At 40.7% G+C, this 26109-nt stretch overlaps 1 protein-coding gene across 12 annotated transcripts in view; it reads right to left on the bottom strand.

Moving 5' to 3' along the window:
• The window catches only part of RABGAP1L (RAB GTPase activating protein 1 like), a 722910-nt gene that overhangs the window by 144324 nt on the left and 552477 nt on the right, over positions 1-26109 (bottom strand). Inside the window, exon 1 of one of the 12 annotated variants that reach the window (XM_026509303.4) lies at positions 6722-7423. The exons of 10 other annotated variants lie outside the window; for them this stretch is intronic. In XM_026509303.4, coding sequence (XP_026365088.1) covers positions 6722-6889 — 168 coding nt within the window. In that variant the 5' untranslated portion in view covers positions 6890-7423. Of the gene's footprint in view, positions 1-6721; positions 7424-26109 lie in introns of those variants that run through there. One more of the 12 variants, XM_044387906.3, reaches the window with a different exon arrangement.

Raw genomic sequence — 26109 nt, 5'->3', positions numbered from 1 at the left:
GGGAAGCAGGATGAACAGCTATCCTCCCCACCCCAAAGCCTTTGAGGGCACCGCTTCTATTTTCTGTGCAGCCAAGCGCTCGTTACCTGGTAACAGACATCCCCACAATGGTGGTGCAGTTTCTTGCCTAAAGGCAGTAGTGTGATTACCTAATTTTCTAATACAGTCCAAGGCCTAATTTCAAGTCCAGCCTCTGAGTTCGTGCAAAAGCAGAAAGGTAAGGATTAAAGACAAGGACTCATACAGCCTGTGACATGGGACCTCTGGTCAGGCGGGGGTGGCCAGGTCAAAGAGATGCTCTTCAAAGGAGGCTATCCGCTCAGGGGAGGTGCAGTTAGAACCTTCCCACCTGGGTGGGGGTGAAGCCCAAGCTGGGCTAAGTCTCTGGAAACCAGAATTCAGAGTGCCAAGTGATTGTCCTTTCCAAGACACTGCTTGCGGTAATGACGCTCCTGTTCCCACGGTCAACTCGGCTAAGCTGGTCAGAGAGGAGTTCTAACGATCACAGAGCAGGACAACTCAGATAGACAGACATGTGGAAACCGCATGGTATTCGGTCCCCTGATCTCAGCTTCTAGAAAGCAGCTGGCAATTAAAGATACCCGAACAAGGCTGCAAAGGATAAAATAAATTCATTCTGATCCCAACTCTGGCTAAGTTGTGGTGCTGCCTACATCTCCACTGTTCTACTTCGAAAGGAAGCATCTTCAACCTTAAGTATTTGAGAAGGAAATAAGTTAAGTCCTATGAGTGCATTTAACAAATATAAGGGATGACAGTTTGAAAAGTCGTCTCTCTATTGTTCAAATATACTCAGGTACCGATATTTTAGTAGCTAAAAACAGTATCCTGCTCCCACTGACATTTTTAATTCCATAAAGCAGGCAAAGAACTTATATTCCTTCTTTTTTTTTTAATGATTTTTTATTATATTATGTTAGTTACCATATAGTACATCCCCGGTTTCCGATGTAAAGTTCGATGATTCATTAGTTGCGTATAACACCCAGTGCACCATGCAATACGTGCCCTCCTTACTACCCATCACCAGTCTATCCCATTCCTCCACCCCCCTCCCCAGAACTTATATTCCTGTCATGGACTAAAATAAAGCTAATTTAATTGTGATTTTAAAAAAAATATGCCAGAACACCACCCCCGTTGGGAAAAAAACACGCCAATAAGCAAAAAGTATATTAACAAAAACCTTGCTTGTCATTGCTCCAGAAGATAATCTGCAGTCCTACTTTGATTCTGATGGGCTTTTTCCTCCAATTTTCTATTTTTAAGAGACTTCCATAATCATTAAATATCACCTCCAAATACCTTTTTATGCCATAAGCAGATTATAAATTTATAGGGGTAACTCTCCATTTTCAGATAGCTGCATCTGAGAGATTTTTCCCTTTATAATTGAGGAATAGATACCTCTTAGTCTGCAAAAATTTGGATGCCTCCCTAAGAATTTATCAGAAAGTTGTTTGGTTTTTTAAATACTTCGTAAAAATCATAACTTGTACACATATACGTGTATGTCTACATAGTGGGATCATACATTTTTTTATTGATTACATATTCACTTTCCCCAAAACGGAAACTATTTTTTAAAAGCCCAAGAGGTCTCACTACCCAGAGATAAACATAATTAACATTTTGTTACATGGCTTATAATCATTTCCTATCCCTACACAGACATATTTAAGAAATTTAAATCATATTGTACATATCCTCTTGTTAAATATATATGCTTCACAACTGTCAAGCATTAATGTAACAGTATTAGTACAAAATATAAGTAGCAGTGCTTTCTATGAAACTAAAACATGACTTCACACAGCTTATTAATAAATAAAAAATAAATAAAAAATAAAAAAAAATAAAAAAAACATCTCTGGCTACGGAGATGTAAACTTAATTAACGGTTATAATTAGGTTTGCAATTGTACGTACGAATGCTGTCTATCCTGACAATGAAGAGAAGTTTAACATACGATCTTGTGATAAGACCCAAGCTTTAAAAATGCACCCCTAAAAGGCAGACTAACATTTCGAGGACCAAACCAAGTACCCAAAAGAGGAAAGGCCAGCTTCTGGATATCTTTAGCCATCTGTGCTCACTATAACAGAACTTCGTCAGGCCAGAAGAACTGATTTAAGCTGGAAAGGCTGTTCTTCAACTGGGAAATTCTTAGTTTCTCTATATTGCCTGCAGAATGATCACGAGGGAAGAGCACCATAATGAAAATGCAATTACTTTCCTGACATTATTTGTTAAGTAGTATTAGCCAGAATGTAACACAGACAAGAGTTAAGGAAATTAGAATAAGCAAAGACACGTTTTCTTCCCTTGCAAAATAGAGCACTCCATCAGCTTTTAAATAAGAATAAATGATAACTTTTGAAAATTAGTGGTTCTATTAACACTCATCTTTTGCTCCCCAAACTTGCTGTCAAATCCTGTTAAGTGATGATATGGAACATGTTTATCAATTACACCTCCAAAGGGAATATTATTACTTCTTTCTTCATTTGAATAGAATTATATATAAAGATTACCTGAACAACTAAACACATTTCAACCAGTCCTACTTCTATTTCCTTTCAAGTAGGTAAAGAGAAATATCCAGAGGGAAAGGGTAAGTAGGTTTTTTTTTTTTTAAAGCAGGATGTTAATTTAGGTATCCTTCCCACTTCCTCCAGTAAAATGAATTAAGCAAATTGCCAGGCGCGTAATAGACACCAACATAAATTTGTTCTCTGAATTCATAAAAGCTCCATTTCAAGCCCACCCAGTATTAAAAAGTCACAATTAATAAAATGAAAATTAGAAAGTAGATGTAGGACTTATTTTAATATAAAAATTGATTTTTATATTTTGAAGGGCATCAGAAGTATGCATGGCAATTTTTTTTTTAAGATTTTATTTACTTACTTGACACAGAGAGACAGTGAGAGAGGGAACACAAGCAAGGGGAGTGTGAGAGGGAGAAGCAGGCTTCCAACCGAGCAGGGAGCCTGATGCGGGGCTCGATCCCAGGATCCTGGGATCATGACCTGAGCAGAAGGCAGATGCTTAATGGCTGAGCCATCCAGGGCTCCATGTATGGCAATTTTTATATCTGGGTCTTTAAGTTTTAAGAGTCGTAATCTCTCTTCAATGAGCAATCCTTGCAGCATTTAAAACAGAAGTAAGAATGGGAGACATATTTGCTTCTCTGGTTTTTCATTTCAGTAATCAATCCTCCTTTGGATTCACTGTGCACAGTTGCCCACAGTATCAGTACTGAAACTATAGCCAACATATCAGAATGATCTGGTAACAATTCCCTTGCCATATAACAGCTAATAAAATCTAAAGGGAGAAAAGGGAGATTTTGAACAGGAGTAGAATAAAAGTTTTTCCTTGTTCTTCAAATTACGGACTCTGGCTATGTGTCACCGCTGATACCATTTTGAGTGTGTTTTTCCCACTGAAAAATTCAGTGCAAGAGTATCACATTTTAAAGTGTTTTTTTTTTTTTTTTTTTTTTTTTAAAGAGGCAGGGTGGGTGGAAAGGAACAGTTCTAACATTTGGGTGTTAGCTCTAGATGCTTCTATTCTGAACCTCTCACGACTCTTGATCAATCTTTCTTCAAGGGCCTCCGATAAGCAGCAAATTCTAGGTTTGCTTATTTTAGGGGATTATTATTATTTTTTTAAATCTAGGTATGGTTCTCTTTCTCACCTTCACTGTTTTTACCACAAATGGCTTTTTCTTCCTGTATAGTGTCTAAAAGAATTTCTAGTCAGTAGAGACATATTTTTGGAAGTCTGAGAATCATTTGGAAGCACAGGCTTTAGAAGAGGGAAACACTACTTAGCTGGTATCTAGGATACCTGTATCTCTTGCTTTGGTATTTTAATTTTACCAAAGAAACGTGTTTGGTGAGTCTGCACATAGAATTTATGCCTTAGGGTAATATCTAAAACTCAGTACTTGTACCTGATCCGTTAAAGGGAAATTATTATTTACTACGTGTACCTCTGAAGGACAAAAAGCAAAAATTTCAAATGTAATTTAAATAAAAACTTAAAAAAATTTTTTTCAACGGTGCTTGGTGTTCTAGTAGTTTGACGGTCCCTCTGTGAATCAGGGAACAATGAATAAGGCTCAACGTCCAAATCTACAACACTGTCTTGGTAAATCTTCATTTATTTGATGAGTCCATCAAGAACATTAACTTACATGAAGAAAAAAACCCTACTGGGATCTTTAAGGTAAAATAACATTTTTTTTTTTTTTAAAGATTTTCTTTATTTATTCGACAGAGACAGAGACAGAGACAGCCAGCGAGAGAGGGAACACAAGCAGGGGGAGTGGGAGAGGAAGAAGCAGGCTCATAGCAGAGGAGCCTGATGTGGGGCTCGATCCCACAACGCCGGGATCACGCCCTGAGCCGAAGGCAGACACTCAACCGCTGTGCCACCCAGGTGCCCCTAAAATAACATATTTTATATGTGTTTAACCTACATGCATTCATGTTTAAAATCTATCGAAAAACCGAAACTTCAGTGCCCACCCTTTTGAGTGGTAATGGAAAGACCGCAATATTGCATGTGGCAGGATTCCTCTCAGGACCACCCTGTGCAGATCAGCCATCGATCCCACATCATTAGCCAGTCCGATAACACAAGGCTGAACAACTGTACTTCGTCCTGGTACACATGCTAAATAAACTTTAAGCAGTAACTCATTGGATAGCTGATCTCAATTCACAGCCATATTGCTAATTAAAGGGCATGTGATTTCCCAAACTGCAGAGTACCCTAGTTCTATCAGTAATCTTTTAAGTACAACACTGTATGGCAAAGTCAGAGACTGCCAAACGACCTTATCGACAACTCAGTATATTCTTTTCACGTGTAATGCGAATAGCACCGTTACCTCGACTCTCTGAATGTGGGAGCCCAAAACAACTGGAGGGAGGTATTACCTTTTAACACCTCATTGGGCAACCAAGCCACCTTCATATGGTTGCAACATACAGACCCCCATGACCTCCAGAAGACGGGAAGCTTATGAACCCACTTCCTTGTGGGTTTTATTGCTGATAATTTGCTTTAAACTAGAGGCAGTTTAAATTCAACCCTAATGCAGATTAAAGTAAGAGAGACCGTCTTAGCTATCAATTTATGTTGTCTTTCAAAGCACTGAAAGTATAAAGTGCCAAAGGAAGACAGCGCCAGATTACTGGAAAGTTAGCAGCGGGAGCCCTGGAGCTACAGAGTTAAGTAGTCTTTAAGATTATGAAAATATATGAGACCCAAAACGGACTCCTCAAAGAGATGAAGAGAATTTGTTGAAATATATCTTAGCACTTAATAGTGTCAGAGCTCCTGAATAAAATGCTTTTTTATTTCACTTAAAAAAAAAAACCAGAACTCCTTTCTAATGGAACATAAACCTTCAGTTTCCTCTTTTGGTAAGAAAAATGAGATTCAGGGAAACAGAATTCAAGTGAGCACTGATGACCTCACCTGGGCATTAAAACATATGTATTGAACTCTTTTTATTTCTTTCTTAAATGACAAAGAAATGGCATTTCTCAAAAATATCCCCTCCCCCATAATTGAATGGTGGTCATTGCTTCTAACTTCATCTCGCAGTGATAAACAGACTTTCTTCAGGGTGAAAAACCCCTCATATATACAGCTACCTGAAATGTTGTTATGATTAAACAACGGGGATGATACCTGCGTGCAAATACATACATGAAGACTGAACTGATAATTGCGAAGATAATATAAACAGAGATGAACTAGACTGAAGAGAGAGAAAAGTGTTAAATTCAGTCAACATCGTACTTTGAAGAGACTGTAACATGACAGAACCATAACGGAAGAACAGTCTGGAATGGTATTAAACTCCATTGTATAAAATAGACAAAGCTTGATTATTCTTGTTCAATTACCAAATAACGGTATAGGACTACTGTAGACCAATTACGTTATAGAACAGTTGCTAGGTATAGTTCTCAAACCACTGAAAAGAAACCCTGCACCAGCGATTGTGGGTATTTAATTTTAACCCTTGGTAGGAAGGGAGGAAGGGTGATTTTCCTCTTGTTCAGGAAATCAAAAAACAAGCTAGCCAGACTTCCCAGATTCACGGCATAGACCCAACAGCTTTAAGCTGCTTCATGGATACACAGTTCAAGCATTCCAGGAGAGAAATTTTCAATTTCCTACCCAAGGATTTTTAGGGGGTAAAATTCCCTATCCAGAAAAAAAAAAAATCAAGTTGGCAATCAAACGGTGAGGTTAGAACGCAAACCACAGCAAACCACAGTAGTCGAGATAAGTCGCAATAAGGTCTGTTGTGAAATTTACCCCTTCGGAGATGTAAATAACAGAACGCCCACAGCAAGCACTTGGGTGTTCTGCTTTATTGCTGAGTCTCGGCAGCCAGAAAACATTTTTTTTCCCCTGCCACAGAGATAATGCCACTAATGCGGCCCTGGGCTCTTAGAAAAGAGCCCTATCTCCTCTAGCCAATTAAGGAGTGGCATGGACCAGGCTCCGCCGGAGCCCCAGGGCAGCGGCCACTCAGCACTTCCTGCTTGGTAGTGTGGAGAAGAGGAGAAGAAAACAGGAGACTGCAAGCCTCTTTCAGGGATACAGGAATTCTCACAGAGGGTGGCAGATTCCCTACAAATGAAGTTCAATGAAAAACAGTCTCACCGCCAGAAGCCGAGGCACAAACAGACGATGCCCCATTCCCAGAAGTTCCAGCACTCGACATGCATACTCATTCACCAGCTTGCTCCTCTCGTCGTGCATGTCCTGGGACTTTCTGACAGGAGGTGTGAGCTTAGCAGCTGGGGCTGGGCAGGGCACCCCTTCTTCCATGAGCAGTAAGTAGGTATCCAGAATGAGAAAGCTGGATCTCTTATCCACAATTTTGAGAACTGCAGTGGGAGGGCAGCCAGGCTTAGGTCTCCCCAGGAGCACGCACAAGCCAGTCTGTGATGGGAATTGTCAGCTAACGTCTCCACAGGAAGAACATTTTGGCTAAATTATCCACTGTGCAAGAGCCCCAAAGTAGACTGGAAAATGAAATCAAATTCTGATCTAAATAAAAAAACGGCAAAAGCAATCGAATGCAAGAAAATGGCCAAGAGTGATGCAGGAGAGTTCAGATACATGTGTTAAAATGTACCAGCAGCTCAGAAGGGTCTAGCATGTAAGAGTGCGTATGTCTGTGTTCCTGTGTGTGTGCGTGTGCGCGTGTGTGTGCGTGCGTGAGTGTGTGTGGGTGAGCAGACAGCAGCAGCAGTAGCCAGGAAGCCGGGGCAGTTGTGAAGCTGCAAGGAGAAAAGGATGAGCTCATTGCAATCCTTGATTCGTGACAAGCAGCGCCGCTACCGCCGCCGCTGCCGCCTCTCGCTGTGAATCAGTAATGAAGGGGTAGGGAAGGGAGGGGAGGGCAGGGGAGGAGGTAGGTGAATGAGCATGCAGAGTGTGTCTCAGGGGAGAATGCTGTAATAAGAAGCCAATGGCGAGCCGTTGGACAGATGTGCTTCCCCCTCCTGGTCCACCTTCAATCAGTGTTAGTCTGACAGCTTATGCTGTTGAATCCTAAAGCCAGAAGACAGATGAACTAGCTTCTCTTCACATGTAATGCTCGCAGAAAACCCAGACAGCCTGCCGGCTAAAAGGCTGACCTCTCTTCACTCTTGCTTTCTAATAAGGATAACAGATCAAAGTTGGATTTTATGCTGCGTATTTAAAGTGGGATGCTCCAATCCTGGTTAGATGACTGAAATCTCTACCGAGGAGAGAGGTTTAGGGAAAAGGATACAGGATGAACAGAGAGCAAAGACGGAGCTTCCAAGAAACGACACACCCTCAAGTTGCGGTGTTTATGCAATAATAATGACTTTTGCAATGCTAGAATGTGAAGTATTTCAGCATTCTGGGAAGCCATAATTAAAAGTAAGATTTTTATAAACATGCAGTATGATAAACCATAAAAACCTACCACATAATAATGAGTATACATCTAAAGAACCACTGAAGTTGAGATTCTCAAAGCAGTAGTAACTTTTGTAAGCCAGAGACCCTGAAAAACGCTCAGTTAATAGCTCAAAACATGACTTTGATACTCTCTGGTCAAATTAATCCTTCTCTACTAATAATATAACTGAGGATTATCCATGCTGTAAAATTTTACAGTCTTGGTATGTGTTATATTAACTTCCTTGTTGCGAATAGTCAGTGGCAGCCAAATGAAGGCAAAAAGACAAGATCCCTTTTGGGAGCAGGTTCTAAACTTTAGCTAACAATTAACTAATCATAGTCCGAATCTTGGTGCTTTGGTTCTATAGTGAATACCAGACCAGTTTCTCCATGCAAGTTGTCGTGTGATACAGAGTAAGAGGATGAGGAGAACTAGAGCTAGTTCTTTCTGGGTCTTAGTTTTCTGCTCTGACAAATGAGAATTACAGATCTCTGCAAGTAACAAAATAGAAACATCGGCTTATCTCTGTGATCTTGGTTAAAGAAAGAGGTTAATTACAGAATTAGGGTTAAATGGAAATATTGCCTGCTTTTACAGAATGCTGTTTAGTTCCTTTTTCCAAAACTCAAAACATTTTTTGTTAAACATTTCAAGTACTAACAAAATCTTAACTAAGGAGGTATTTATATATTGTTGTCAAGCCTTTTATTTCTTCCAAAAATGACTTTTCTTTCTTTTTTTTTTTTTTTTTTGTATTTATTTGAGAGAGAGAGAGAGAGAGAGAAAGCTGGGGGAGTAGCAGACAGAGAGAAAAGCAGACTCCCCGCTGAGCAAGGAGCCGGATGTGGGACTTGATCCCAGGACCCTGAGATCTTGACCTGAGCCGAAGGCAGACGCTTCACTGACTGAGCCACCCAGGCACCCCAAAAATGATTTATTTCTTTTTTTTTCTAAAAATGACTTTTCTTTCTTGCTTGCTTTCCTTTTTTCTTTTTTTTTTTTTTTTTTAAGAGAGAAAGAGTGTGCGTTTGCTGCGGGGGAGAGGGAGAGGGAGAGAATCTTAAGCAGGCTCCATGTCCAGCACTGGCCCGTTGCAGGGCTCTGTCTCACAACCCTGAAATTATGACTTGGGTCAAAATCAAGATTTGGACAATTAACCAACTGAGCCACCCAGGGGCCCCTCCAAGAATGATTTCTTTAAAAACTAGAGATTTAAATGTAAATGTAAAATGATCAAAACTATTAGAATATGGAATATACATATATATATTTCAGATCGCTAAGGTTCTGGAGGAAATGTCTGCTGGGCAGGTTCAGCTGGAAGGGGGAGACCGTAAGGTTGAGGGCACAGGTTCTGGGCCTTTCATAGCCTACCCCTATACACACACACACACACCCCAGAGGGAAGAGCTCCATTTTTATCTTGTTTACATACTGGAGTTCTGCACGAGATTCTGTTTGAAAAGACAGCTACTGCTGTGTAAGTGTGAAAAGCACTGCCATGGAAGCTTCCCGTTTAAGAGCAAGGGGACATTTTTACTTGCAAAGGAAGGGAGAATTCAGTGACTCCTTTGCTTACACGACTTTTTTTGGATTGATTTTTTTTTTAAAGATAGGGGAAATGTTTCCATGCAACTGACTTAATTTCAAAGAACACTGGCAGAGGCATTTATTTTTTCTTATATAATCCAGAAACAAAGAATTTCTTGCCCAAATGGATTCTGGTAAGAAGTCAAAATTAATCAAAGGACTTCGCAACTATGGCTTGGCTCTGATGCTCACAAAAGAAGTTCTATTAAATGAAATAACCAAAGTATGCTAATGAGCAAACCAAGTTACACTTAAAACAAGTGGTCCTATATTTCAGTTTTCCTAATCTCTCCATCATCCTCCTCCTCAAAAATGCATTATCCTTGAGGAAGTGAAGGTGCAGGTTCAGGCCCGGCTCTGAGTGGCCCCTGTTGGGAGCGCAGCAGTGTTTTTATGGGGAGGTGACCTGGGTCCGGAGCCTACCTTCCCCAACCAGTCTGAGGAACTGGGGCCACACCAGAGCCCCGCAGAAGGCATGGGGGTTAGAGCAGTGAGCAGCCTGAGGAAGAACAGGAGGAAGGAGGACGTGGGAGGAGGCCCAGCTGGCTACTCCTACCAGCCCCTGAACCAAGATGCTGAACCAGGGGCGGCAGAGCTGGCACCGTGGGGGATGGAGACGATGTCGCTGCTGAAGCCCCGGGTCCTGGGGCTTCGCAGGCCAGATGTGCAGTTAAGAGTGAGGAGGAAGATGGAAAGGGAGCAGCAGCTCAGAGCAACCCCAGCTCTCTCCCACGGACCCAGAACACGCCGAGCTGTGGGAAGAGCAAAGGCTGAAGGTACAGAACTTCCAGCCAGAAGACAGGGCGCGGAAGACCCTCCAGGCCCAGAAGGCGTCCCCTGCCTGGAAATGAGACCACTGAGAGCGGGCTCATCTCCCCGCACCCCAGGCCAGAACCCACACAGGAACGAACACATCCCAGGCTGTCATGTCCATCCCCATCTTCTCATCCTCCTCTCCACATCAAGGGGAACCAGGCTTCTCAGACACCTGCTTATTCAGTTCTGTATATATGGGGACACCAGCCCAAGCCCAACCCATCTCGGGATGTATCATTCTGGTGAATAAAGCACCCTATATAAACAGCCCCCCGCCCCTAGCATCATCCTTGCTTTCAAAAGTTCCCTTATTTTTTGGGTTGTCCTTTGAGAACAAGCCATTGATCAATATCAGGTAAAATAACTCTTCTAGAATATCACTTGGTGAAATGGAAGAATGGATTTCAGGCATTTCTGAAGCCCTAGAAGAGTGACTCATCTCAGCGAGCACTTTCTCTTCTCCCTCCCCAACTCCCCCAGTAATTTATTTATTGCTGATGAGATGCAGTACAGTACACTTCTGAGAAATAAATTTTTGAGTTATAAAGTAGTCCAAAGATGAAACTAATGGTAGAAAAAAAAAAACTCTTCTAAATTAACCAGTTAAAAATACATGATTTCTCAAATTTCCTTACACTTGCATGAAGATTAAAAAAAATTCTGGAAAGGAAGTTCAACAGCAAGTTGAAGATGATATGGGAAATTTGGATGAATCATGCAATGAGGCAGAGTGAGAGAAAGGTAAAGAGGACCAGGCAATGGTCCCTAAGCCATTCTCTAAAGAATAGAAGGCTCTCTGGAGCGCTGGATTCAGGTGGACGGTGATTCAGTCCTAACTCGAGCCTCATGCTTGAGTAGTCTCCCTGAGCCACTCCACTGTGTCATGACTGCTGGACATGTGCAGGACATAAATGACTCCCATTGTAAAATGAAAAGCATACTCGACTCAATTTATGGATTGTAATGAAGAACACTGAGTGCAAAGAAACATGCTAAGTAGTTACTTCAGGGGTTACAAAGGTGAAAAAGGAAACGTTTTCCAATCTGCAAGAACTTGAAATCAGAGAGGCGTTCAGACAAAGATAAAGCAGAATGTGGACACCGTAAAAGGAGGAACAGCACTGTGTCATGATCTGGTCCCACCTTTTGTATTCACAATGGATGCAGACTAAAGTGGGCTCCTACTAGTGTGACTGGCTGGGACCCAAATCCAAGGGTAAGGAGAATTAAACATACCTTTAGGAGCAAAACAGAGCATTGCTTATTATACTCTCTTTTAGTCACATTTACTTGTATGACATGGGTAAATTACTTAATATTCTTTGAGTCTCTGTAAAATGTCAATGTCACGTACCTAGCCACGTTGCTCTGAACACTTAGTAAGTTAATGCATATCAAGGAATCTCTCACAGAGCCTAGAACAGGGTGGCTGCTAGTGTTTCCAGGAAGTCCTACAGAAGAGGAGAGCAAGTGTAAATGCATTGTATTCACCTGGCTTTGGGTTAGAAAGACAAAAAGGACCCTGAATGTATTAACATTAGAAAGAGAATTAGCCAAATAAAATGACAAAAGACATTCCTGTGAGATCAACTGCCTTTTCAGTTCTAACCTTGAAGATTTAAACACTTTGTAATAAGTAGGAAAGGACCTATACTCTTCTCAACTTGGAAAGGTAAAAGGGCAAAAACTGAATTCTCTAGTTACTTCTCTTTTGTAGGATAGACAACTTTTTATTTTTTTATTTTAATTTTTAAAAGATTTTATTCATTTATTTGAGAGCGAGAGAGAGAGTGAGCACGTGGGACAGGACATGAGCAGGGGAGGGGCAGAGGGAGAGGGAGAAGCAGGGTTCCCCGCTGAGCAGGGAGCCTGACTCTGGGCTCCATCCCAGGACCCCGGGATCATGACCTGAGCCCAAGGCAGATACTTAACCGACTGAGCCACCCAGGGTCCCCTTTTTAAAAGATGAACCCTCAATAATTCGGCAAGTTCCTAAGATCCAACAGATAGGTCAAATCAAGATGACACAGTAAGTAGTACTGGTATCTTGCACCCATGTAAAATCCTGCGCAACGCACACTCTGCCATTCAAGCTCGAGCTCTGCTACGGGCTTCTGGAGGCAGAACGATACCACCAGATGCTGCTTTTCACTTTATGTATTATTCACGCTACTTGAAGAAAAGGCCAAAATGAAACGTAATGAGACTAGGCATTTAAGTTATATCACAGGGAAATAAGTCTCATTATTTTGTAGCTGGAATTCATATCCTGAAGAATTGGGGTACAAAATAAAATACGTAAGTAACTGACATCGTGGTGGGTAGTTCAGGTAACAAGTTTATAGGAATTCAAAGGGGAAAAAAAAGATTCCTGTAAAATAGACTTACCTACTGTTTAAGAATGCTCTGACCTCTTGTAAGACTTAAGGCATAAGCATCTTAAGGAGTTTTTTTTTTTTTTACTAGAAGAGAGAACTTTCTCCCACCAGCAATAATTTAATAACATGCTGAATAGTCATGGTAGCGATTCTTGTGGTCAGATTCTAGCTTAATGCCTTTATTAACACAAGAACTTCTACAGTCTCTTTAAGAGTTGGTCATTTTGCCTCTACTTCCTTATCTTTATTGACGGTTATCTCAAAAGGCTGCCTATTTTATTACTGGACATTTATTTGTTTAGAAAGTACTACTTGCTATAAGCCAGAAACGGGAAACTTCTAGTCACTGGGTTGGGAATATATTTTATAACAACATAGAATTAAGTCTACTTCTTTTATGTGGCATTAATTAAAATATTTGGAGGCAGCCTTAATTTCCTTTTCTCCAAGTTAACTATCCCTGCTGCTAACTGGGCCTCTTATAACCTGGTTTCTGGACCATTCTAAAGTGTTCACAATCCTACCTCCTGGGTAGAACATACTTTTTTGGACAATGTCCCTCAGTAAAGCACTACCCACACTAAGAAGGATACTCTAGATATGATGGCAGAATCATAAGACAATGTGGTGTTGTTAGACCCTAGAGAGCATCAGAGTCTATCGTGTTTATCCTACTGATGATAAGACGGAGGCAGCAGGTAAGTGACAGGTTTAGGATCACAAAACGTAACTTGAGGCAGAGCCAGGAAGCCAAGATCCCAGAGCCCAGCTGAATGGCAGGGAGCCTTGCATTTCCCGCACTGTTGTTGTCTTTCAACTAATGTAGCCCATTAAACAAGCAAACAAACAAACAACTATCTTATTAGGAAAACTGTGCTTCACCCTTTTATTTCATATGGATTTGATCCAGAGCCTGTGCCTGCGCTCTGCTGTGAAAGAACCTAGGATTCAGAGATTTGAGTTGAGTGGGGCGTCCATAAGCCTCCCTGAAGAATCACTTCTGAACACACTTATGATAAGCAAGGACAACTGCCTTCTCAATTTTGAAGCGAGGAGCACTCTTCTTCAATCGCACAGTCAGAGAGGCCACCTCCCTGGCAGGTCAGCCACAGTGTCTGTGGAAGAGCAGCCTTCTTGAGCCTTGAAAATGGAGGCTGTCTCAGGTCACTCATCCCCTTCCCCGGCGGTTTGTGTAAGGCTCACGTTTATTTTCAAGGTAAGCAGAAGCATAAATAAATGTTAGCAGGGGCCTGTTTTTTAGGTTAAATTGATCAGATTAAAATAATGATCTATAAAATCCAGACTGTTCCTTGATTCTCTCATGCTGGATCAGCATTTTACTTTTCGTTGTTGTATGTGTGTATGAGTGTACGTGTGTATTGTTTGTCATGGCTGTTAAAAATAACGAGGTGCTCTAGTCATCTTGATAAGTTGTGAACCGCCTCTACTTCTTCCCATGGTCCACCTCCAGTTCTCTACTCCATTTGCTCTCTCTGGCATCTGCATGTTACGTAGAATGTTAAGTGTGGTTTAATAGCTGTCACTGTGAAAAATAATATTTTCATTGGAGTAGTTATATGGGCCGGCCCATGTATTAGCAAGTGAATTTGTTTCTATAAAATGAATATGTCGAGATGGGGACAGTCAGGGGTTTTTTGCATAGACAAGTCCATGTTCTGGAATAACGATGGTAAGAGGTAGTCCAGCTGTACTACTTCCCTGCCCCTGCCCCTTGCCTCAGAACTTCAGATGAATTCAGTAGAATTTCAGAGGTAGTGAAATGCTGAGAATGGAGGTGATTTTTCCTCTCCTTTTACTGTAGGTGCTCTGCTCCGTCTTCACCTCCCGTCGGAGGTCAGTTCCTGCATATACTCAGTATTGCCCCAGGCTGACTTACGTGATGGTAGCAGAACACGTACACAGGGCTCTTCCTGCATAGCGGGTTCCTTTACCTATCTCATACTCATATTTGTTCCAAGCAGGGCCTAACGACGTCACTTCTACATCACAAACTCTGATAGATATGTGAGTAACCAACAGTATGAATAATAACAGTTATTTATTCAGTATCTATAAAGGCTATGAACTTTGCAAGCCCTGAGTGTAAGCATTACTGCATTTAATCCTAACAACCAATTATGACCTTTTCATGTTGGAGGCACCTGAGCTTAGAACAGTGAAGTGACTTGTCCAAGATCAAGTTGTTAGTAAGTGGTAACTACAACTATAGTGTCTGGATAACTACCAAATGTTGAAAATCTATTTTTTAAAAGATTTTATTTATTTATTCACGAGAGACCCAGAGAGAGAGAGATTGGCAGAGGGAAAAGCAGGCTCCCCGTGGAGCAGGGAGCTCCCAAATGTTTAAAATCTAACTTGAGTTATTAAGCACTGAAGGAAGTAGACTTAAACAGGCTGGATCCAACAGGCTAATCAAATTAGTCCAGTGCAAACAACAGGATTTACACAGTCATGTCACTATGAATATACTGATGGACTAGGGTGTCTTGGGTTCTAAAAGAAATGGGAAACAAAAACGGAGCAAAAACTTGTGCTCAAAGAGCAGCACCTGTACCCTGCTGATCCTACCCGTACCCTTCTTGTTAATCACTACTGAACAACACATCACACGATCAGCCCTCTCTCCAGAGCTCCCAACCTGTCTATCTGTCTCCTTACAGGATATATGCAGCCTCACATGTAACTTGATCTCAGCATCCAAAGTCACCATTTCTTCCCCAGTGCAGATCCTCCTCTGACATTTCCTATCCTGGCTAATGGGTTCCCCATCTGCCCAATTATATAGTAGGCACCAAGGTGTCATCCCAGAGTACCTCTATCCCATCATTCAAGTCTAGTGGATTCAACCTCCTCACCATCTCTCAAAACTATTCCCTCTTCTCCACTCCCAGCTCTTCTGATTTCAGATCAACCCTTAGTATGAGATGCTGGGATCTCCACTGTCTACAATACCCAAGCTACTTGGAGTTCCCTGCATATGCCTGGTAACTCCGTGTCTCCAGGTCTTTGTTCTTCCTTTCTCCTTTTCTTGAACAGTGCTTCCCCTCTAATTCACTTACCTTTTCTTAATCTGTCAAAATTCAACTCTGATATTACCTCCTGCAGGAACCACCCTCCAATCCCACATTGGGACAGCTGGCCCACTGTTTGCTCCATGTTTCCACCTCACCCCGTGAGAGCGCCTGTGTGCTCTCTCTCACACAGCACTTGCGACTTATACTTTAATGAGTTGCATGGAAATCAATGGTTAGCGGCCCTCTCCCCTGCTAAGGCAGTTAGAGATAGGTATCATGTCCCATCCTTCTTGTCCTAAAAACTGAGCAGGGGCAGTTACTTGACACGTAACGGCTACCCCATAATTGTCAAAATGGTTCAGTATTCAAAATGGATAAAATATGAGTAGGAGAACGGCAGATAAGCATTTCTCTGATTAAAGACATTGGTACTTTAATATTTCTGAGCCTTTTAAGATGCTCTTCCCTCTTTCTGGAATGTTTTTTCTCCATCATTTTTTCTTTTAAAAATTTTAACTATCTTCAAAATGTTTTTGAAAGAACAAAAACTGAGATGTCAGACAGACCTGGATTTAAAACCAACATTTAATGTCCAGTAACTGTGTGACTTGAGGAAAGCTAACCTCTTTGAGTCTCATTTTTTATTAAGGAAATAAGGTTTAAAGCAGTAATCTCATGAAGTTGCTAACATTACGAATGACTGTGACACTTCTAGGTTGGTAAACTGGGATGATAGTATAAGTAATAACTGATAGGGAAAGCACGGGGGCCAGGAAAGGGTGCAGGGTGAATGGAGTTAGCAAGAAATATGTGGTAATCTGTTGGAGATTTTCCACAGACCATGGGAAAGATGAATCTGGAGCCAAGAGATGGGTTTAGAAAGCACTGGAGAAATATGGGAATGAATGCAGTAAAGGAGGGAGAATATGAACGCCATGAAGAGATGTTCTCCTATTATGTCATGATATTCTTCCCAATTATGCCAGGTGTGATTTAATAACTAGTTATATTTTATTAGGGAAATAGCTGACCCTACAGACAGAATGCTCCTTAAGGGAACATTTTGCATTTGCTTCACTCACCAACATGTTCCTAGCACCCAGCAGACTGACTACATACACAAAGAGCTCAGGAAATAATTACTGAGTTGATGAATGATTGAATCTCATATAATATTCACTGATGGAATTCCTAGTCATTTGCTTGAAATTTGGTGACCTAAATAATTAGTAATGTGAGAATACAAATTCCTAATAAAAACATGCTAAGGTAGAGGTAGGAATAAAAATCTCCCAAGTGCCTGTTGTGGGCCAGACACTGTGCCATCCACGTCCACGCACAGTCTTACTCCCCTCCTATAATACGTGGTAATGAGATCACCGCTAAAAGACATGATCTGTTCATGTTTTGCAAGTCAGTATTTTTTAAGTTTTTATTGTAAGTAATTGCTACACCCAACGTGGGGCTCAAACTCACAACCCTGAGATCAAGAGTTGTGTGCTCTTCTGACTGAGCCAGCCACGTCTGCCCGATTTCTACAACATCCTTGATTTCCCACTTCCCCTCAGCCTTCCAAGCCCAATTTATCTACAAGTCCTGTCAGCTCTATATAATACAACATTATCTGAATCTGTCTTTTTCCATCCTCACTGTCACCACCTTAGTCCAAGCAACAATCACGTCCTGACTCGGCCTTCGGAAATAACATCTGACTCGTCTCCATTCTCGCTTCTTTTTCAATTCACATTCCACACGCCAGAATCCCTCAATTCAAATGTCTTTAAACCATAAATCAGATACAATTTCTCCCTGCTTAAAACTTATACTGGCTTCCCCTTAAACTCAAATGCCAACATTTTGCTACCGTTTATATGTCTCTACTGATCTGGCCCCTGTCTAGCTCCCTGACCACACCTTCTTCCTCTCTACATCTCACTTACTCACTGCCCTCCACTCGCGCTGGCCCCCTCTCTGTTTTGAACACACAAAACTTCTCCTGCCTTACGGCCTTTGTACTTGCTTTTACCTCTGGTTGTCATGTGGCTGGGTCCACCACACCATTCAACTCAAATGTTATTTTGCTCACAGAGGCCTTCTCTTACCATCTTATCTAATGGAGAGCAGTAACACGCTGGATTCTCTAGTATTCTTTCTTTCACAACATTCATCACTACTTGAAACTGTTTACTTCTTTCTCATGTATGATCTCTTTCTCCAACTAGGAAATGTCAGGGCGAGGCTCACAGGGGAGAGGAGGGAAAGTTTTAAATAATCTTTACTGACAAGTTATTAGAGAAAAACATGAATATAAAATAAGATTCTGGTTTCAACTTCTTTTTTTCACTCATTCATCATTCATCTTTACTTTAAAGGATTATTATTTTACAGGTCCTTCTGAATCTCTCTTTCCTTTAGCCACTAAGAGTCAACTAAAGTGACCCCCTGACATTTATAGATTCAGTATTTATGGTTTCAGCTCTCCCGGAGAGACCCCACAACGCCACAACACAGCAACTTGTGGGTTTGCTGAAGAATGAATTTAGTTACTTCCGTGTAGCAGATGGTAAGTAAGCTTACCTTATAGTCTTTGTTCTTCACAGTTATTCTACGTTCTTATGACAAGGCAGTTATTTTATCTCAATTTTATAAAAAAAAAAGACACTGAATAAAAATATCATAGTGGTATTAAAAAATTTAAAAGCATTGTAGAATATATCTTTCATGAGTGTCAAGTTGTTTTTTTCCCCCTGAACCTATGTCTATACACGTCTTTGTACAAAAGGTCTGCCTGGTTAGCTGCAATAATGCCATGATTGATACTAAATGTTATGCTTCCAAAATAGGCTACTATGAATCTATAACCATCATAAAGACTAGCCACGTAAAACTGCAGAAACCATTTTACACTTGCAAGCAGCTGAGTCATTGTGGTTTCTGGTAGAGAGAGGTTTCTATATTTAAAAACAAAGATATCATAATACTGGTTTTTAAAATACCCTGCAAACTTTGGATAATATATGCTATAAAACTGTCAACTACTTTAGGAAGGAGAAGGAAATTAACAACACAAAATAACCAGAAACACGCCTTAGACCAAGTGGGAATAGAGAGGACTAAATGAGGCCAGGGGCAAAAGGTGAAAGAGGAAATATTCAATTCTCTATGTACACACCGTTAGCCCAGAGCTGTGCTTGGTGCTAGTGGAGTATACAACTAGTGCCTAATATGGGCTCTATCCTCAAGGGCATTATAGACTTATAGCAGAAACAAGACCCATGACTAGGACATTAGGGGATCCTTATGACTGTGCAATAATGTGCCTAGTAGGCATCTCTGAGGCCAGATTATAATGAAAAGGGAATGCAGATGATGGGCTTATATCAGACAACAGACAGGTGAACCATATAATGGAGAAAAATCTTTGGAAAGATGAATCTGGTAGCAGAGGGCAAGGGAGTCTAAGAGAGGAAGAGACTGAAGGTAGACAAGTCATAAAGCTCTTGCAGTGAGCCAAATGTAAGAAGAAGAAAGCCTGGACCGGTGTGGTTGCCATGGACACAGAGCAATGCTTAAATCTGAGAAGCATCATAAAGGAAAAATAGCTCTTCATTATATTCGTGTAACTTTCCAAGTACATGTGGCTTATTATGTCCTCTTTTATATAACTTATTGATACAAAATTGCCAGAGACAATATTCTTTACCAAATCAGGGAAGGGCACACCACAGAGGAAGTGAAATGCCCCCTGACATATGAATCCTCCCTCAAAGTTGCTGATTTTGAGGCACTAAATTTGGCTAAAATGCCAATTGGTTTGGTCACTTTCTCTGAGAGTCTAATTGTTAACGGAGTTCAAACCCTAACACCTTCGACGGAACCTAGCAGAAGCTGATCGGACAGCACGACTCAGCGGTAAGGGACAGACTGGTTATCACTAAAGGAGCAGTCAGTGAGAATATTAAGGTCTAATAAGCGGCCTTCTCTACAAAAAACGTTTTATATGCAGCTCCTTTCCTTAAAATTAAAGAGAGGACGGGACTGGGAAGTTGTGAAGGGGACAAGAGAGAGAGAAAGGAGAGAATAGCAATGAGAAGAGCAATGACTTAGCATTTATCATCAAGCACATCAAATCGCTCCCATGTCTCCCTGAAGGCACCTGGAAAATGATATGCTCAGTGTTCCCCATACCCAGCCCTTTCCATCCCTGCTGTCACAGCCTTGGTTCAAAAAGCTCTCATTATTGGGGGCACCTGGGTGGCTCAGTCGTTATGCGTCTGCCTTTGGCCCAGGGTGTGATCCCAGGGTCCTGGGATTGAGTCCCACATTGGGCTCCCTGCTCCACTGGGAGCCTGCTTCTTCCTCTCCCGCTCCCCCTGCTTGGGTTCCCTCTCTCGCTGGCTGTCTCTCTCTCTCTGTCAAATAAATAAATAAAATCTTTAAAAAAAAAAAAAAGCTCTATTATTTCTCCCCTGGACTACCCTAATAGTTTAACTACTCTCCATATTTATTGCCAGTCTCTCCACATTTCCCTTTATTTCTCGCTGTCTCCAAAATTTTCTTCCTAAAACACCACACTTAATTACATAACTATTTGAAGGTAGTCTCTGGCCCACAGGTCCAAAGGTTAGCACACAACCCTAACTGTAAGACACCCTTCAGACAATCTAGACCTCTCCTGCCTTTCCAATTACATCTGTCACCTTGACACCTAAGCCCAATGTTCTCATGAAGCTTCTTCCCCAGCATGCTGTTATTTTATGATACTCCTGGTTCTCACATATGCTGTTCTCATTGCCCAAAATATCATTCCTTGTCTTCCCTTGTTAATCTTTTTAAGTTTTACTTATTTAAGTAATCTCTACACTCAATGTGGAGCTTGAACTCATGACCCCAAGATCAAGAGTCGGATGCTCTTCTGACTGAGCCAGTGAGGCGCCCCTCCTTGCTATCAAGACTCAAATGTCACTTTCTCTTTCAAGTCATCCCTATCATTACCTCCCTCCTCTGCCTTTGCATCCTGTCCTGTTTCTTCATGACACACAGTAACGAGCATTCTATGGCAATCATTTGTGTATTTGTCTATCTTCCCTACTTATCTGTGAAGCCCTTGACTTAACTACAACATGTGCATCTTGGCATGTCCACTACCCAACAGCTCCTGGTCACTGTGGTCACAGATTAATTAAATAAATACTGAGTAAATAAATGAATAACTGATGCCCAAATGAAGAAGTGAGTTAAAAACAATTAAAACAGGAGCTTAATTTTTAAAAAGACAAGAATTACACTAGGGGACGGTAAGTGTCTGTTTTATTTAATGTCTAAATTAGTAAGAAGAAAGGTGAAAATGAAAGCAAGTGCAATATTTATGGATTTCTAAAAGAAAAGAGGGAAAATGCTAACACATAGCAACACAGTGTAAAAGCCGTAAGAAAAGAAATAAAACTCAAGTTATTTAGCAATATGCTCAGTATCACGTGGTAGTTCCCTTCAGAAACAAATGCATTTGACTTGAGGAGTGTGGGGGCTCTCATCATGAGACAGGCTAGCTCTCTGGAGGTGGATCAATGGACAAATGGACAGACACTTTGCAGGATGGACACAAACGCAAGTCCAGAAGTCATCGTTTTAGCTCGGACTTCAGTGTGTCAAAAAATGGGGGAGGGGAGTGTTAAATTAAAAAATATTTTTCATTTCACACGGAAACAAAGTATAGTGTTGATGGAAATAGCAACTTACTTGGCTATAAGTAATCGGTACTGCAAAATCCAATCATTAAAGTTCTCAAACAAAGGTTTCTAAACAATGCCATCATGTGCCCAAACTCATATTAACATAAAACGCACCTTTCAGAAAAGATCTGATTGGTGAGTTTATTTGCCCAAGAGGGCAGATACAGAATTTACTAATAACAGGATTAAAAGTACATTCAAGAAAATGACATGGAAATCGCCTGTGGCAGATGGCAGACACTTCCACGTGTCCCCCTATAAGCTATTACATTTAGATAAGAGAAAAACTACAAGTAAATGGATAAGATGTTTGAAAAGAAATTAGCTAGGCTACATAAATTAACCAAAGAATTACATTCCAGTTTTCATTTGTTTTACATTTACATATGGTTTTTATTTCTTTCTTTCCTCTGAATGAAAGTTGATAAATCTAGCCAAACTTCAAGAACTAAAAGTCTAATACATAAGTATTTCACTTTATGCAAGACAGTGGGGCCTGAGAGCAGGTGTCGCCACTACAGCTTGTGGTCTGCACATAATAGTGGAGAAGTAATATAGTCTGTATGGTCAGCCCTTGAATAAACACGCTCAAAAGCTCCTGCAGGACCCAAATGGTCATGTGCTTAAAAGAGGCATTATTCCTTTAGCTCATTAAATACCAATGTCAGCTTTGTTGTCTTTGCTCTGAAATGAAAACACATTATTTTCCAATAGGAATGCACCAACTACAACCGTGCTCCACAGGAATTTCTTTGATTTCTTTTATTTACCCTATAATTGCCCAAACCTAGCATAAAACGCCAAGTCATGATAACTACAATTTATATATACATAACTATATTTATTACTTAGATTTATTCATATATATATATATTTTAAACTGAAATTGCTGATTTTATTAAAGTGGTAGCTGAATGAAGAACTAACCTTAATCTAAAGACTTAATTCTCTGTTTTAAAATCACTTCTCTGTTAACAGTATATTTGGAAATACTGCAGTATGTTCTATACAAAAAGGAAGGAGGAGGAGGAGAGGAAGAGGAAAAACTTTCCAAGAGTCTATTTAAATATCACCAAGAACAAAATGGGTCCTATTTGAAACACACCACCTCCCATTATTTTATAATTAAGGAGGAGGCATTTATAATTTAATAATTAAGAACAGATTAAAAAAAAAAAGAATAGATTGACTGGTGGCTTCCTTTCCAAGGCTGATCATTTAAAATGGAGCTGGCCCAACCTCACAAGAGTTTGCGGAACAAGTAAAAGCGAGCTGCAGATAAGCACCTACTCTACTCCCCACTCCCTCACTGCCCGCAACTGCCCTTCCCCCCTTCCATCTCCAGGCTGCCCCTCTTTACACTTTTTTTCATTTGCTTCCTGACAGTTCTGTCTACTCTTGGCTTTGTACTCAGGTTCTTAAAAACTCATCTCAGGCCAGCCTTACTTGATGGCCCGTGACCTCCTTCAGTTCGTCTGCTCAACTCTCAACCTTGACGGTGTGTTACCGTCTTGTGCAGATGATCCACGACCAGTCCCACACCTGCTGGGGTCCGCCTCTCCCATTTCCTGTCACAACAGGGAGAGATCTCAGACTGGTGATGTCAAAGAAAGAAAAGAAACCTGGGATTAGGTACCTACAGTAAATTGCTGAAGAGAGCTAAAGAGAAAGGATAAGAGAGTAAAAGCAGTCAGTCTATAATTATTCAAATAAAAGAGAAAACAATACCAAAGATGCAAAGATGTTCACTCACCTCTCAATTTATCGACAGAGAATGGTGGCACTAATTTCAAACTGAGGACTAACAGATTTGAACGTGTATTGTAATTCTATGTGAATATCTCATGTATCAGGAATAAACTTAAATAAATTCAATGACTTCACTGAAGTCATTCAGTGAAGAACTGACTCAGAAGAGGGGGCAATGTGTTTAGACTCCTTAGCTGGTTTTCCCTCACACCCCACTCCAATATACTATACCCCCCAAAAGTCTAATCTCTCCTATGATGCGAAGTGCCGCCCATGCAGAGTTGTAAGCTGACCCAGGGGACAGTAACAAATGAACAAATTAGTTTCAAAGAGCTTCCCTTAAATTCTTTAATGGCATTTAAGTAAAATAAAGCAGATATTTAAAAGCACTTACTTTAGCATGTAAGCTATAATGCAACAGTATTTCCTGAGAATTCTCTCTATTTAGGACTGTAACACAGGAAGGTATAAGTGATGACCAGAGATTAGATGTGACTGGATTTGAAAAAACATGTAGATTTAGAAAGACTGAAAGGCTATTCCCAGACAGAAAGCAGACAAGCCCCAGATGTGCATGGCTGATACTGAGTCCACTGCCAGTTTAGCTGGAGTAGAGATCCGTGATGCAGTCAGAGCCATCCATGTGAATATAGTATGGACAGTTTTCAGGAAAAGACTAGGGTATGGATTCCATTCCAGTCATTAGGGGTTAGTAAAGCTCTATTAAGTGCAGGAGAAAAGGGACGGAAACAGTGTCTGAAGCTGTACTCAACATTGTTAGTTTTGAGGGAAATTTCTTTCTGTGTATGGCTATTTAAATTGAAAAAATTTTAAATTTGGGACATAGGACTTTTGTACTCAGAAGAAAGGAGTTTTTGGCATATATAATCGATGTGAAAAGATCTATGTTTACTATGTAAACAATTAACAAATCCAATCTAAAGAAGCAAGGATTAGTGTGGCTTCTTTCTCTCCGATATAAAACATGAAAACAAAGCATAGATCATCAGGGAAAAATCAAAACTACCGCAAATATTGCTTTAGATGAAGTGCAATCTACTTAAATACAACAACTAGAAAAAGGATGAGGTTAGTCCTTTGGCCTTTTGTGACTCTGCTTCAATCCTGGAATTAGGGACGCTTGCTGAACACGCAGAAATGCACTTGCCACCGTGGCAGCTAAAAAGAAAGCTTCAGACTTGTCTTTGAGAAATAGTCTAATGGGAGAATGCCGGACATCCATATATGAAACATCTAAATAAAATGAAACAGTATGTTAGTGACAGAGTGCATGATACATTTTGTAATTGCAGCAGATGTTCATTTCAGGTGGAAGGAGTCAGGAACCACCCTTTAAAGAGGGCAGGGTTTGAGCCAGAACATAGGGGCTGGGAAGACTGTATAAATAAAGAAAAGCAGGCATGATATACAAAATTTAAGATGCTTTCAGGATATGGTGCTATAGTTTAGCTCAAAGACTTTGATGGAAGAACGAAAAAAATGAACACAGTGTAATCATCAAGAACGTGATGTACAGATCTGTAAGTGACACCCCCGTAACTTGTGCTGTATGTAAGCTGCCTCATGCACATAGCGATAATGACAGTAAAAAAGAAATATCAAAGGCTGCGGAGGATTTTGTATAAGGTGGCTAAAAAAATAAAACGGGAGCTTGAGCTAGGACAAAATTTTGGAATTATTTTCTTTGGAAAGTGAATGTACACAATGCAATAATGTAGAAGGCCCAAAGACTTATCTCCTACTAAAACCTGAGGAGGAAGAGGAAACCACCAAAGGGATGGGTGGAGAAGCAAGGGACCTCAAGAGTCCCTAATGGTGGAAGAACAGAATGACACCACATCACAGAATACCTTCTTTTTTCCTGATCAGTCTAAACTACAGAATTATGACTAGGTGGAGGGTAAATTGTAAAAACATCTGTTCTTATATCAATCTTTTTTTTTTTTTTAAGATTTTATTTATTTATTTGACAGAGAGAGAGACAGCCAGTGAGAGAGGGAACACAAGCAGGGGGAGTGGGAGAGGAAGAAGCAGGCTCCCAGCAGAGGAGCGTGATGTGGGGCTCGATCCCGGGATCACCCCCTGAGCCGAAGGCAGACGTTTAATGACTGAGCCACCCAGCGCCCCCTTATATCAATCTTTTTTTTTTTTTAAAGATTTTATTTATTTATTCGACAGAGATAGAGACAGCCAGTGAGAGAGGGAACACAAGCAGGGGGAGTGGGAGAGGAAGAAGCAGGCTCATAGCAGAGGAGCCTGATGTGGGGCTCGATCCCATAACGCCAGGATCATGCCCTGAGCCGAAGGCAGACGCTTAACCGCTGTGCCACCCAGGCGCCCCCCCTTATATCAATCTTATGCTGTTTTTCCCAGCAACTTCCATGTCTTAAGACACAAGACATACCACTTTGTCCAAATGTTGGAATTTAGTACCCATGTGACCATGTTTCAATTTCCTCTAGTTAATAAAAATTTCAAGTTGCAAATAAAATGTATTGTGAAAAGAGCACTCTTTAACAGATAAAGTGTTAACTGGATGATCTCCTTCTTCTTGAGTGAGATTTGGCAGTTTGTGGTTTTCAAGAGATTTGTCCATTTCATCAAAATTGCCAAATTTATTGCCATAATGTTGTTCAGAATGCTCTCTTATTATTCTTTGTAGTGTCTGTAGAACCTGTTGCTAGTAATTTGTGTCTTTTCTTTTGCTTTCCTGGTCAGTCTGTTTAGAAGTCTTATTAGGTACATAAATGTTTATCATCTTGAAGTGTTTTTTATTTGTTTGATCTAC

Source organism: Ursus arctos, unplaced genomic scaffold (genome assembly GCF_023065955.2).
Source record: "Ursus arctos isolate Adak ecotype North America unplaced genomic scaffold, UrsArc2.0 scaffold_2, whole genome shotgun sequence".
Classification (NCBI taxonomy): domain Eukaryota; kingdom Metazoa; phylum Chordata; class Mammalia; order Carnivora; family Ursidae; genus Ursus; species Ursus arctos.
Note: the sequence above shows the minus strand (reverse complement) of the source record. Positions and strands in the feature narration are given on the sequence as shown.